The sequence below is a fragment of the Phocoena sinus genome, chromosome 3 (assembly GCF_008692025.1).
Source record: "Phocoena sinus isolate mPhoSin1 chromosome 3, mPhoSin1.pri, whole genome shotgun sequence".
NCBI lineage: Eukaryota > Metazoa > Chordata > Mammalia > Artiodactyla > Phocoenidae > Phocoena > Phocoena sinus.
This window is the reverse complement of record NC_045765.1, coordinates 4,502,123-4,517,135: the sequence shown is the minus strand read 5'-3', so window position 1 is coordinate 4,517,135 and position 15,013 is coordinate 4,502,123. Positions and strand designations below refer to the sequence as shown.

The 15,013-nt window shown below is 46.6% G+C and overlaps 1 protein-coding gene across 1 annotated transcript in view; it reads right to left on the bottom strand.

The window, feature by feature from the left end:
* CATSPERD (cation channel sperm associated auxiliary subunit delta) overlaps nucleotides 1-14,528 on the bottom strand; it is a 44,451-nt gene extending 29,923 nt beyond the window's left edge. The window contains exons 1-8 of the mRNA XM_032625463.1: nucleotides 14,455-14,528; nucleotides 12,595-12,649; nucleotides 10,976-11,052; nucleotides 9,544-9,616; nucleotides 8,509-8,623; nucleotides 4,377-4,444; nucleotides 2,494-2,607; nucleotides 1,205-1,288 (exon numbers count right to left, since the gene is read on the bottom strand). Of these exons, the coding sequence (XP_032481354.1) occupies nucleotides 1,205-1,288; nucleotides 2,494-2,607; nucleotides 4,377-4,444; nucleotides 8,509-8,623; nucleotides 9,544-9,616; nucleotides 10,976-11,052; nucleotides 12,595-12,649; nucleotides 14,455-14,528 (660 nt within the window). The remainder of the gene's footprint in view (nucleotides 1-1,204; nucleotides 1,289-2,493; nucleotides 2,608-4,376; nucleotides 4,445-8,508; nucleotides 8,624-9,543; nucleotides 9,617-10,975; nucleotides 11,053-12,594; nucleotides 12,650-14,454) is intronic.
* Between the last annotated feature and the right edge of the window lie 485 nt (nucleotides 14,529-15,013).

The following is a 15,013-nucleotide window of genomic DNA, read 5'->3' as shown; positions in this document are numbered from 1 at the left end:
GTGGCACACCTTGCTTACAAATTTTGCAACACGGGGGTACTGACTGTACTTTAATCTTTGCCTGACTTAATATTTTTTCTTCAGGTGCACTTTGCATGGACTGATTCCTCTTCTTAACTTAGTCTTATCCTAAATGATACCTGTGAAGTCACAGTTTTCATGTCCCGATTTTCTGAATCCACGTGAAAATAATTGTTAACAAAAGGGTTGACATGAGGCATTTAAAATGGTCTTGGGGGCTTCCCTGGTGGCGCAGTGGTTGAGAGTCTGCCTGCCGATGCAGGGGACACAAGTTCGTGCCCCAGTCCAGGAAGATCCCACATGCCACGGAGTGGCTGGGCCCGTGAGCCATGGCCGCTTAGCCTGCGCATCTGGAGCCTGTGCTCCGCAACAGGAGAGGCCACAACAGTGAGAGGCCTGTGTACCGCAAAAAAAAAAAAAAAAATAAAATAAAATGGTCTTGGGTGCCACCAGTGACACATGCACCACACCTTGTATTTTATCCCTTAGTGCCCAGCACCTCCTAGACCCTACTTAAATACTGCTGAGTGCATGCCTGAATGAGCTAATGAATGGGGGGAGAGAGAGATGGTGGGTGTGCGGGTGGGTGGAAGGGTATATGGATGAATAGGTAGCTGGGTGGATGGATGGTTGAGTAGATGGATGAATGGATGGATGTGTGGATGGGCAGGTGGATGGATGTGTGGATGGATGGATGGATGGAGGGATGAGCAGGTTAATGGATGGGTGGATGGATGGATAAGTAGGTTGATGGACGGATGAGTAGATGGGTAGATAGGTGGATGGATAAATAGATAAATGGAAGGATGAATAGATGGATGGATGGGTGGATGGATGAGTAGATGGGTGGGTAGGTGGGTTGGTGGATGGATGGATGGATGGATTAATGAATAAGTAGGTTGATGGATGGATGGATGGATGATGGATGAGTAGGTAGGTAGATGGAAGGATGGGTGGGTGGTTGGAAAAATAGATAAATGGAAGAATGGATAGATTGATGGATGGATATGTGGATGGATGAGTAGGTGGGTCAATGAGTGGGTGGATGGATACATGGATGGACAGGTGAATGAAAAGCTAGATGGATTTCAGATATGAAAATCTAAGTGTGTGAGTTTTGACAAAAACCTGGCTTGGGGTAAGGGTCACTGAAGTGGTTCTTCCCAGTTCAAAAGGTACTTACCTTCCATTGGTCAACGAGAAGCAGCCCAACCTGTGAGAGGGAGTAGAAGTAGAAGATCCCGCCCAAGGAACCGACTAGTTCTGCCTACGAAACAAACAAAATATAAGTAAGTTATAAACATGTGCTTAATTCTAATTTTAACTCTAGATTATCCAGTAAGCTAAAAGGAAGGAAAGTCTTTTTCTTTTTAACAGTATTGTGATCTGTTTTCCCTCTGTAAAAATGTAGCATGTAGGGCAGAACTTCGAATGAAGTAGGCTTTGCCTGGGCTGATGGGGAAGTGGTGTGACCCACACTGTGAGGTGCCTGCCTAGGTCCCTCACTCCTGCCTAAGTTCCTCATTCCTGATCTTTGGCTGGTCAGCAAAGTGCCCACGAGCAGGCAAGTTGGAGCATGAGGCCAAGGACCCCAACCTAGGGACAGTGGGACAGATTGCCATGGCAACCCAGCTGGCTCCCTCCAGACACCTTTCAGGTAAGAGAGAAAGACCACCATCTTATTTAAGCCTCTGTTATTTGGTTGTGTGTGTGTGTGTCGGGGTGGGGAGTATTTCTATTATATACAGTGTCCTCCCCCAATTCATAGGTTGAAACCCTAACCCCATGTCTTCGTCTGTTAGGGCTGCTATAACAAAATACCATAGGCTGGGAGGCTTATAACAACAGTGCCCTCCTTTATAAGGGCACTAATCTCATTCATAAGGGCTCCACCCTCATGACCTAAGCACCTCCCAAAGGCCCCCATCTCCTAATACATCACATCAGGCATTAGGATTTCAACATATGAATTTCGGGGGGGGACACAAACATTCAGACCATAGCACCCCCAAAATGATGGTATTTGGAGGTATGGTCTTTCGGTAGCAATTAAGTTTACTAAGCCCTAATCCAGGAAAACCTCATCTTAACTAATTACATCTACAAAAATCTTATTCCAAGGAAGGTGACATTCTGAGGTTTCAGGGTGGACATGAATTTTAGGGGAACACATGTTCAACCCAGTCCAGTTCTCTCATCTGTAAAATGGGGATGCTGGTGGTACCTGATGTTGTAATCCATGTGCAGCCTTTACTATGGCATCAGCTTTTTCCATGAACCATGCTGCCTCCTTTCCTAACTTCCTAATCTCCCTAGCCAGCTGCTCTGACCTGAAATTCTTCCCTACCCTCCCATCCGGCTGGACTCTTCGAGAGAGAAAAGTCCTTGCTCGCCACGGACAGCTAATTACTCCTATCCCACAGGACACATTTTTCTGTTTGTTTGTTCATTTTCTTACCGAACTGAACATACCTGTCTCTCCTGGGAATATTTCTGAAATCTGTATCCCCGGGTATTTGAGAAATAGATATTGGCCTGAGATATCTGATCTCCATGCAAATAAGCAAAAACTGAGTTACTTATATCCTGGAAGAACACACAAATAAAACAGTCTCTTTAAAAGGAGATAGAAGGTGTGGGGGCGGCAGCTGGGGAGATGTTCTTTAAACAGATAAATCAGTTCTGGAGATCTAATGCACAGACAACAATACCGTATTAGAAACTTCAAAGTTCCTAAGAAACTAGATCTTGTTTCCACAACAGAAAAGCAATGATAATTTTGTGACATGACAGGATGGTAATCATACCGCAACATGTAAATGTAGCAAATCAACACATTGTATACCTTACCTTTACACAGTGTGGTATATCAGTTACATCTCAATTTAAAAAGCAGGGAGGACAGATGCCAGTGATAACATGCCTGGGCACTTATCCCAGAGAAATGAAAACTTATGTCCACACAAACACCTGTACGTGAACATTTATAGTGGCTTTATTTGCACCAGCCAGAAAGTGGAAACAACCCAATTCTGGTACACCCACCACTGAGGAAAAGAACAGACTAGACATATACGTGACAAATCAGATGAGTCTCCCGAGAATTTTGCTGAGAAAAGCTAGTCCCCAAAGGTTTCATATTGAATGATCCCATTTATACAACATTCTTTTTTTTTTTTTTTTTTTTTTAATTTTTATTTATTTATTTTTGGCTGCGTTGGGTCTTCATTGCTGCACATGGCCTTTCTCTAGTTGCGATGAGCGGGGGCTACTCTTCGTTGTGGTGTGTGGGCTTCTCATTGCGGTGGCTTCCGTTGTTGCAGAGCACGGGCTTTAGGTGCGTGGGCTTCAGTAGTTGTGGCGCACGGGCTTAGTTGCTCCGTAGTATGTGGGATCTTCCTGGACCAGGGCTCGAACCCTTGTCCCCTGCATTGGCAGGCGGATTCTTAACCACTGTGCCACTGTGGAAGTCCCTATACAACATTCTTGAGATGATAAAATTAGAGAGATGGAGAACACGTTAGTGGTTCCCAGGGGTTAGGGCAGGGCACAGAGGTATGGAGAGTTTTGGGGCCACGAAACAGTTCAGTGTTTTCTTTCTTTTTTTTTTTTTTTGCGGTACACGGGCCTCTCACTGTTGTGGCCTCTCCCGTTGCGGAGCATAGGCTCCGGACGCGCAGGCTCAGCGGCCATGGCTCACGGGCCCAGCCGCTCCGCGGCATGTGGGATCCTCCCGGACCAGGGCAAGAACCCGTGTGCCCTGCATCGGCAGGCAGACTCTCAACCACTGCGCCACCAGGGAAGCCCCAGTTCAGTGTTTTGATGGCAAGAGCGGTTCTCTTGACTTTAGGCAGTTGTATCCATGTCAATTTCCTGTTTGTATCACTATAGTTATGTAAGATGTAACCACTGGGGGAAACTGGGTGAGGGATACATGGGACTCTGTATTATTTTTTCAACTTCCTGTACATCTATAATGATTTCAAAATAACAGGTTTTAAAAAAAGAAGATAGATGGATATATTCACAGTGTGTCAGCCAGATGATCCGGGGAGCTCCAGAGCCCTCCCACTGGCTCTCAGTCCTCTTCTGAACCCTGGGAGATAACATGGCCTGAGTCCTGAGTCCATCACTGTCCCAGCCCTCAAGGCTTACACTTCTTTTTTTTTTTTCTGCTTCGCTGCATGGCATGCGGTATCTTAGTTCCCTGACCAGGGATCAAACCCGTGACCCCTGCAGTGGAAGCATGGAGTCCTAACCGCTGGACCGCCAGGGAAGTCCCTACACTGTCTTTATTTCCATTCATAATTAGCTCACAGCAGAGTAAAAAATGAGATACAACACATGGTACTCACCATGCAAAAGGAATTTCCACTGTAACAACAGTTGTCACCAGAAATATGTGAAACAGGGTGTTCTACACCTGAAAGGAAAAGGGAATTGAAATGCTTTCTGAGTTCCCTGAATGTTCAGAGAGAAGGTTAGAGCAGGGTTTCTCATCCTCCACACTGACATCTGGGGCCAGATTGTTCTCAGTTGAAGGGGCTCCTGGGCACTGTAGGATGTTTTGCAGTATCCCTGCTTCTACTGACTTATTTAACTTATTAAATTAGTTATATAATGATTTATTTAACCAGTGGAACTCTACTCCAGTCTTTTTTTTTTAAGGTTTTCTTAAGCTTTAGATCACAAAGCATCCTTTTTTTTTTAATTAAAAAACTTTTTTTAAATTTATGGCATGTAGGATCTTAGTTCCTGACCAGGGATGGAACATGTGGCCCCTGCAGTGAACGCACGGAGTCTTTTTTTTTCCCAAATAGAATTTATTTATTTAGGCTGTGCCAGATCTTAGTTGCGGCATGAGGGATCTTAGCTGTGGCATGCAAACTCTTAGTTGCAGCATTTGAACTCTTTTAGTTGTGGCATGCATGTGGGCTCTAGTTCCCCGACCAGGGATTGAACCTGGGCCCCCTGCATTGGGAGCTTGGAGTCTTACCCACTGGACCTCCAGGGAAGTACCTCTCCTCTAGTCTTAACAACCAAAAATGTCTTCAGACATTGCCAAGTGCCATCTGGCAGGTGAGGGGCAGAATTGTCCCTTGTTAAGAACCACTGGTTTGGGGTCTTCCTTGGTGGTGCAGTGGTTAGGAATCTGCCTGACAATGCAGGGGACACGGGTTCAATCCCTGGTCCAGGAAGATCCCACCTGCCGTAGAGCAACTAAGCCTGTGCGCCACAACTACTGAACCTGCGCTCTAGAGCCCGTGCTCCGCAACAGGAGAAGCCACCGCAATGAGAAGCCCACGCACCGCAACGAAGAGTAGCCCCCACTCGCCGTGACTAGAGAGAGCCTGTGCGCAGCAACGAAGACCCAATGCAGCCCAAAATAATAAATAAATAAATAAAATTTTTAAAGAAAGAGAGAGAGAAAAGATAAAACTTAAAAAAAGAAAGAGCTCACAAACCATGCAGGGCGGGGGGGAAATATATTTTTAAAAAAACCCCACTGGTTTGGCAGAAACTCTTTTAGGACTCTGCCAAAATTGCAGGAAGGGCGCCCTTCTCTTAGCAAGGCATTCTCTGATTCTGTTTTAAAAGGAGAAGCTTCAGCTCCAAAGAAAATACACACGTGGCCAACAAGCACATGAAAAGATGCTCAACATCACTAATCATTAGGGAAATGCAAAGCAAAACCACAGTGAGATACTGTTCCACACCCATTAGGATGGTTACTATGACAGAAACAGAAAACAAGCTTCAGTGACGATGTAAAAAAATTGGAACCCTTGTGCACTGGTGGTGGGAATGTAAAATGGTTCAGGCAGTGTGGAAAACAGCGTGGAGGTTCCTCACAAAATGGAAAATATGATCCAGCCAATTCCACTTCTGGGTACACACCCACCAAAAACTAACAGCAGGGACTCAAGGAGACATCTGTATACACATGTTCAAACTGGCATTATTCACAATAGCTAAAACATGGAAGCAGCCGAGTGTCCATTGACAGATAAATGGATAAGAAAATGTGGTCCATTCATACAATAGAATACTATTCAGCATTAAAAAGGAAGGAAATTCTTTTTTATATGTAAATTTATTTATTTTTGGCTGCATTGGTTACTGTGCGCGGGCTTTCTTTAGTTGTGGCGAGCAGGGGCTACTCTTCGTTGCGGTGCGTGGGCTTCTCATTGCAGTGGTTTCTCTTGTTGCAGAGCATGGGCTCTAGAGTGCAGGCTCAGTAGTTGTGGCACATGGGCTTCAGTAGTTGTGGTGCACGGGCTTCAGTAGTTGTGGCTCGTGGGCTTCAGTAGTTGTGGTGTGTGGGCTTCAGTAGTTGTGGCGCGCGGGCTTCAGTAGTTGTGGCTGGTGGGCTCTAGAGCGCAGGCTCAGTAGTTGTGGCACATGGGCTTAGTTGCTCCACGGCATGTGGGATCTTCCCGGACCAGGGATCGAACCCGTGTCCCCTGCATTGGCAGGCAGATTCTTAACCACTGCGTCATCAGGGAAGTCCCAAAAAGGAAGGAAATTCTGACACATGTTACAACATGGATGAACCTTGAGGACATTATGCTCAGTGAAGTATGATCCCAATACTGTATGATCCCACTCATTTGAGGTCCCTAGAGGAGACACATTCATAGAGACAAAGTAGAATTGTGGGTGCAGGGCTGGGGAGGAGGATGGGGAGTTAGCTGTTGGGATGCTAGTAAACAAATTGATGGAGAGAAGAGGAAGGACAGAGAGTAGACTGACTTACGTTACAAGGAGCCCTGATGGTTCCTTCGTAAGTTAAATATAGAGTTTCCATCTGACCCAGCAATTCCACTCCTAGGTATCTACCCAAGAGAATTGAAAACATGTATCCACACAAAAACTTGTACACAGATGTTCACAGCGGCACTATTCACCATGGCCCAAAGGGGGAAACGACCTCAATGTCCACCAGATGATGAATGGATACACAGAAGTGGTCAATCCGTACAATGGAGTGTTACTCAGCCATAAGAAGGAATGACCTCCTAATACACGCTACGACATGGATGAACCTCAGAAACGTGATGTTCAGTGAGAGAACCCAGAGGAAAAAGGCCGCATGTTGTGTGATTCCATTTATATGAAACATCCAGAACAGGCAAATCCACACAAATGGAGAGTGGGTGAGTGGTTGCCAGGGGCTGGGGGAGGGGGAGGGGGAGTGACTGTGAATGAGGACGGGGTTTCTTTTCGGGGGGATGAAAATGTTCTGGTACTCAACAGTGGTGGCTTTTGCACAACATTGCGAATGTACTAAATGCCATTGAACTGTACACTTTAAAATGGTTAAAATGGTGAATTGTATGTGAACTGTATGCCCCTCCCCCCCAGAAAGGGAAAAGAGCCTTGAATTGTGAGAGAGAAAAGAATTGGACTGGAAGATTAGGAGGGGCACTGGGAGAGGATTGGGGCGTGAAGGAAAAGCCCACCAACATGGTTGAAGTTTGGAGGAAGAGAGAGGAAGGTGGCGAGGAGGGAGGGATTTTAGGCAGTGTAGCTGTGGGTGGGAAGATCTGTAAAGAGTAGGTCAACTGATGTCTTGGAGGCAGATACATGTTTGGGTTGGATATGACCAACTGATGAGATGGTTATAAGACTGGCCCCCAGGGACTTCCTTGGTGGTCCAGCAGTTAAGACTCTGTGCTCCCAATGCAGGGGGCCAGGGTTTGATCCCTGGTCAGAGAACTAGATCCCGCATTGCAACTAAGAGTCCATGTGCCGCAACTAAAAGATCCCGAATGTCAAACTAAAACCTGGCTCAGCCAAATAAATAGATGAATATTAACAGCGACAACAAAAAGACTGGCCCCCAGGCAGCCCAGCTTTACTTGGGTTATCCATTCTCTGTGGCCCATTCATGCTGTGTTTACCACAATCCTCGATGGAAACACTCAGGCCCCACCCTGTGGGATGGGGGTTCAGCCCAATTTTTATTGAATTTTAAAGGACAACGTAGGGAATTCCCTGGTGGTCCAGTGGTTAGGACTCAACGCTCTCACTGCCCAGGTTCAATCCCTGCTTGGGGAATTACAATGCTGCAAGCCACTTGGTGCAGCAGAAAAAAAACAACAACCAGACAATGTAATGTCCAGGGGCTGGGACTTCCCTGGTGGTCCAGTGGCTAAGACTTCACGCTCCCAATGCAGGGGGCTCAGGTTCGATCCCTGGTCAGGGAACTAGAGCCCACATGCCACAACTAAGAGCCCACATGCTGCAACTAAGAGTTCGCATGCCGCAACTAAAAGATCCCACCCGCCTCAGTGAAGATCCCACACACGTCAACAAAGATCCCGCGTGCTGCAACTAAGACTTGACGCAGCCAAATAAATAAATAAATAGTTTTAAAAATGTCCAGGGGCTGACATCCAAGTAGCTGCATCGTCTGTTCTTCTGAGCCTTTTCTCTGATGTTGGTCAAATGCAAACAAGAGTAAAAAATACAGAATACGCATACCTGTAGATGCATTCCAGGAATTGGCTTCATAATCATAAACATAGACTTTTCGATTCACTACTAACAGCAATACTGAACCAGCAAAATGTGCTGATGTTACTTCTGGTATGCCAACCTAAGAGTAATGACATATACGATATCAGTATGTACATCTCTTTGGACATCGATTCAGAAAGCAGTACTTCTAGACACGCATCCATGGAACATTCATTCCAGCAAGAGTTCTTTGGGTCCTAGATATTGGGAACTATGTATCTTGGGGATTAGCTGAAAGCAAAACGGGGAGGTCGAAATTGGTGTTTGGTGCCCTTGGATAGCTAAATTTGCTCCAACTCCTTCTCTTGTGTCAGAACCTTCTCTGAGGATAGGCACTTCCCTGGTGGTCCACTGACGAAGACTCCATGCTCCCAATCCAGGGGGCCCGGGTTCGATCCCTGATCGGGGAACTAGATCCTGCATGCCACAACTAAGAAATCTGCATGCCGCAATGAAGATCCCAAGGGCTGCAACTAAGACCCAGCACAGCCTACATAAATAACTATTAAAAAAAAATCTTCTCTGAGGATAAAGGCTACAGCATAGATGACGAATCATAAGCATAACTGATAAATGTCTCACTTATGAGAGAAACTGGTATTTTAGCAGATGGCGGAAGCTTCTGGAGCATAGGTGCTGTCAAATTTCTCAAGATAGTTCCTGAGAGGGTACAGGTTTTTCTGTTTTGGTTGAGGGCAATTTGGGGAGGCCCTGAAATCAGTGTATGTAATCTATCACACAACCAATTATAAGGAGCTCTTGCAAGAATTCTGGTTCTTTTTTCAGGGGAAAAAAAAAGCACCTGTTTTGGTAGTAAGGGCAGAATAGAATCAAGCCTTCTTTTGGCTTGGAAATTGCTCTCAATGTCTTTAAGAGGTACATCGTAAAATAAGCCCCCAAACTAACAAAAACAGACTAGCGTGGTGTTTTCTGAACTATATCTAACCCTGAGTATTACTTATTTCAAGCATCCCTCGGATCGTTCAGCAAAATAACTACCTGCATTGACGTAGGGATGGAAAATGGAAGGACACTACTCTCAAAGCTATTCTTCGTGAGAAAAACTTGTCTTCTGAAATAAACAATAAAAGGGTTCAATTAGGACAATCTCACACAAGAAAAGAAAAAAGAGAACGGCAGACATTCTAAAAATGTTCTATTCAAATGAAATTCTTTTCTTAACAAGGAACCATTTTGCCTCTATCTATCTATCATCTATTTATTTTATTATTATTTTTGATGTTGGGGGTAGGAGTTTATTAATTAATTTATTTATTTTTGGCTGTGTTGGGTCTTCGTTTCTGTACGAGGGCTTTCTCCAGTTGTGGCAAGCGGGGGCCACTCTTCATCGTGGTGCACGGGCCTCTCACTGTCGTGGCCTCTCTTGTTGCGGAGCACAGACTCCAGACGCGCAGGCTCAGTAGTTGTGGCGCACGGGCCCAGTTGCTCTGTGGCATGTGGGATCCTCCCAGACCAGGGCTCGAACCCGTGTCCCCTGCATTAGCAGGCAGATTCTCAACCACTGCGCAATCAGGGAAGCCCCGATCATCTATTTATTTTTGTGTGAGTAATCCTCTATAGCCTGGATATTTGACTTCTTGAAATAACATTATTTGAAAAGTGTGACCATGTCAAAAATAAAATTATATAAAATGTACATTAAGTGACAGCTTGTTTTGCTCAGGGCGAACTTCAGTTTTGTCCTTTATTTTACTCTGATCCCACTAAAGTAAAGGCTTTCAGACCAGGAATGTGTATGTATAAAAGAAACAGTATGCTCCCTTATGCAGGGAACTTTTAAGAAGCAAAAGGCCATCCATGAACATGGTATATCGCTTCCTTATCCAGATCTCCTTCTCTTGCCCCCTCCAGAAGAATTTTATGGTTTGAGGCAGACAGGAGTTACTGAGTTAATTCCTATGTATTTTTAAGTTTTTGGGACTTCCTTGGTGGTCCAGTGGTTAAGAATCCGTCTTGCAGCGCAGGGGACACTGATTCGATCCCTGGTCGGGGAACTAAGATCCCACCTGCTGTGGGGAAACTAAGCCCACGTGCCACAACTAGAGAGCCCATGTGCCACAACTAGAGAGAAGCCTGCACACCACTACGAAGAGCCCGTGTGCCACAACTAAGACCTGACGCAGCCAAAAAATAAATAGATATTTAAAAATAAAGCTTTTTTTGCTACTGTGAATGGCACCATTCATAACTGCCTTATGTCAAGCATCTGTGACAAGCTACACGTAATTATTTTAGCTACTTGTGTGTCTCTTCACCTGTCATTCCTTAACTCTACCCCAACTGTGGACTCCCTGTAGGCCAGCATCTAGCAACACAGGACAGAGCCGTCTCTTTTAATGTTTGTGGAATTGAAGAATGAGGGCAAACGTAATGTTTTAATAATAATAATAAAAAAGTAGCAATATCTTACCCTAGATACAGGGCTATGTTTTTCTTACAAGGATGCTTCATCAAGCGCGTTGTCCCAGATGAAAAATACAGGTGGTCCTAGAGAGAGAGTCACAAAATCTTAATCCTATCAATGCTCATAAACGCCTGATGAAAAGTTTCCTAACGTGTAACACTGAAAATGTAAAGGTGAAATCTGAATTAGGCAGGTGGACGGCATCTAAGTCATTTTCCTCTTTTTTAAAAATAATTAATTTTATTTTTGGCTGCCTTGGGTCTTTGTTCCTGTGTGCAGGCTTTCTCTAGTTGTGGTGAGTGGGGGCTACTCTTCATTGCAGTGAACGAGCTTCTCATTGCCGTGGCTTTTCTTGTGGTGGAGCACCGGCTCCAGGTACACCGGCTTCAGTAGTTGTGGCACGCAGGCTCAGTAGATGTGGATCGTGGGCACTACTCTTCATTGCATTGAACGAAATTCTCATTGCCGTGGCTTTTCTTGTTGTGGAGCACCGGCTCCAGGTGCACCGGCTTCAGTAGTTGTGGCACGCAGGCTCAGTAGCTGTGGCTCGTGGGCTCTAGAGCGCAGGCTCAGTAGTTGTGGCGCATGGGCTTGTTGCTCCACAGCATGGGGGAATCTTCCTGGACCAGACTGCCTTGGCAGGCAGATTCTTAACCACTGTACCACCAGGGAAGCCCATTTTCCTCTTTTGATATTATCCTCTGGTTCTGTCAGAGGTCACCAATGGGGAAAGTTGGGTGAGAGGGACCTGGGACATCTCGGCACTGTTTTGCAGTGTGCTGTGAATCTATAATTATGTCAAAATAAAAAGTCTAAAAAGACTCACAGGATAATGATTCATATCACATCCCCTCTGTGTATATGTTACTTATTTACAGATTACTTATTGAGAGGCCAGAGGCCCCCAAAAAAAGTTAGAAACCAGTCACTTGATTATTTAGCAATGCTGACACCACTTCTGAAATAACACAATGTCAATAGGAAAAACATTTGAGCTGACAAAATATTTTTTTCTTCATGCCTTTTAGGCACATGCAGGTGAAAGGAAGCTTCCTGCTGCACTGTGTCATGTAACCAGAGTAAGTTTGCTTCCTATGTCACTCTGCATTTAAAAAGTCCTATCGGATAGAACGCTGGATAAAAACTCAGGTGATCTGAGTTCTAAACCCAGCTGCAGCTCTTGTCTTTGTTCAGGCTACTTGACTTCTCTCAATTAGCTTTTTTTTTTTTTTTTTTTTTTTTTTTCCCCCAGTACGTGGGCCTCTCACTGTTGTGGCCTCTCCCGTTGCGGAGCACAGGCTCCGGACGCGCAGGCTCAGCGGCCATGGCTCACGGGCCCAGCCGCTCCGCGGCACGTGGGATCCTCCTGGACCGGGGCACAAACCCGTGTTCCCTGCATCGGCAGGCAGACTCTCAACCACTGCGCCACCAGGGAAGCCCTCAATTAGCTTTTTAGTGACATGCGAAAGGTTAATGCCTATTTCAAAAGGCAATGGTAAGGATTAGATGAAGTAATGTTCTATGCCGGACACAACCCTGGCACCCAAGAAATACTAGGAAGTATTAGTTCGGATCCAGCGATTAGATAAAAGTGAAGAATGAATGTTAACTGTGGAGCCACGTACCCCTTGAATCTGCTCTCTGACGTGAAACACCTTTCCTGTCCTCACCGTACGAATACTAGAGGTAAGAGATAAGAAAACATGTCAATGTTTATGAAACAGTCGGCATGACTCCTATCAGGTTGCTTCTGGGTTAACGGTGCAGTAGCTGTTCTTGAAGCTTTTAGGGTTATGGGAGCCCCTGGAAAATCTGATGAAACAGTGGACCCTCCTCTCCTAGAAACAGACATATGTATATGCAAAAATGGAGATGTGGTTCCTGAGAGCTCGTTAAGGCTCATTTGCAGACACCAGATTAGGCAAATGAGGAGTGCCTACTGCCAGATTTTGTTTTTTGTCTGCGGGGTGGGGAGGTGTTGGTGGCTGGGAGAATGTTGCTCCAGTTTACAGCAGGTTCTCAATCTTGGATGTGAGTCAGAAGCACCTGGTCGGGGGGGGGGGTGCCTGATAGACTGTAGATTGCTGGGCCACACTGCTGAGTCTTTGGTTCCCCACATCCAGGGAACTGCAGTTCTAACCAATTCCCGGGTAATGCTGCTGCTGTTGGCCCAGGACCACTCTCTGAGAACCAGTGTGGGAAACGGGAGAATTGGATGTGAACAATCTTTGCAGACTTTGAGACACATCCTGCTAGTAAATCTTGGTGGAAAGTCCTACTCCCCACTCCCTTATTAAGGGCAAGTGTATCGTTAATTTCGCTGGGTCTGTTTTCATGTCTATAAAATAAGGTTAAGGAATCACTTCGCCATGAAACTCGTTGTAAAGATCAAATGAGGCCATGCAACAGAAATGCATTCTCTATTTCTTCAGCAAACAGGGCCCTGCTGAATGTGACAGCTCATTCCAGGCAGGAGTTCCCTGAGGGTGGGAACTGGGCTTTAGCATCTGTCCCGTGCCCACGGCACCACGTGTACAGTATTTACTAATCTAACATTTACTGAAATCCAAAAATGTTCTGGGCAAGCAGTGAATAACAGAAAACACTCTATACCTTCATGGAGCTAAGAGCCTAGTGACAGCAACAGACAAGAAAAAATTTGCGACGAGTAACAGAATTTAGTGATTGATAGGAAAAAGCAGCTATAGGGAGGAGAGGGTCTTTAGATGAGGAAGTGTACTGTTTGTCAGCATCTGAATAATCAGGAAGAAGTCATGGAGAAAATCTGGAAGCAAAGCGTTCCAGGCAGCGGGAGAAGAAGGCACCAAGTCTCCCCCGTTCGCGAGTTTGGCAAGTTCAAAGGACCGGTGGCTGGGAGCAGTGATTCAGGGGCGGGCAGGGGCCACATCAGTGATTGTCACATCCCTAGGGCACCCTTGGTAATGTCTAGAGACATTTGATTGATGGTCAAGCCTGGAGAAGGAGGTACTACTGGCATCGAGTGGGTGGAGGCCAAGGATGCTGCTCAGTAACCTACAATGTACAGGACGGTCCCACCCCAGATAATGATCAGGCCCTAAATGTCAGCAGCGCCGCTGAGGAACCCTGCGCCAGATACGGCGCGAGGAAATTGGGTTTTATTCCGGGTGCCACAGGGAGGGGGAATGATGAGATCAGATTCGTTTATAAACAACTCCTCTGGCTGCCAGGATGGACGGGAGGGCACAGCCTAGGGTGATGGCGGTGAAGGTCGCTTGAAGGCAACGGAATTGGGCCAAAGTCTTGAAGTGGCAATGGGAGGACTTGGTGATGAACTGGAGGCGGTGGTGTGAGAGAAAGGGTGGGTATCAAGTTCGCTTCCTAGAGTAAACTGGGAAGCCTCAATAAGGTTGGGGAGCGGAGCATCTTTCCTGGATTCCGCGCAAGGATGAGCCTGCCCCCTCCCGACCCCTGGCAGCACCCCAGGCCCGGGAGGGCGGCCCCACCGGCACAGCGGCTGAGCTCCGGCCAGCGGGCAGAGCCGCAAGGTAGTCGCCGCCACCAGCATTAACAGCAGCATCTCATACTACCCGCCGCCGCTAACACACAGTTCCTCAACTGCCGCGGGAACTCGCTTCGCAGCCTGGGCATGCGCAGTCTGCCGCGGAGCCTGGGCAAGCGCACCTTGTTCTCCAAGAAGCCTGAATCCGCCCACCTCAACAAGCCCCCAGCGCCTGGGCATGCGCACACTGCCGCCCTTGGGCTGTCTACAGTTTGAGTAAGGGCTTAGCGTCTCTCGGGAAGGCCAAACCCACCAACCGTGGCGCGCGCCAGAGCTTGAGCTTGCGCGTGTCACACACATTCCTAAGCCCAAGTGTTTGGACCGGGCTGCCCACACGTTCCCAAAGCTGCGCTTGCAGGCATAGTTGCTCTCTTTCTAGGGGCCATCACGCGTGCCCACAGCCCTCCCCGCGATCCGAAGGGGCCTATCGGAAAAGGTGAACGCAACCAGGGAGCTGGAACGCTTCCGGCTCTACTTCGCGTAGGCCCCGCCTCCACTCTTCC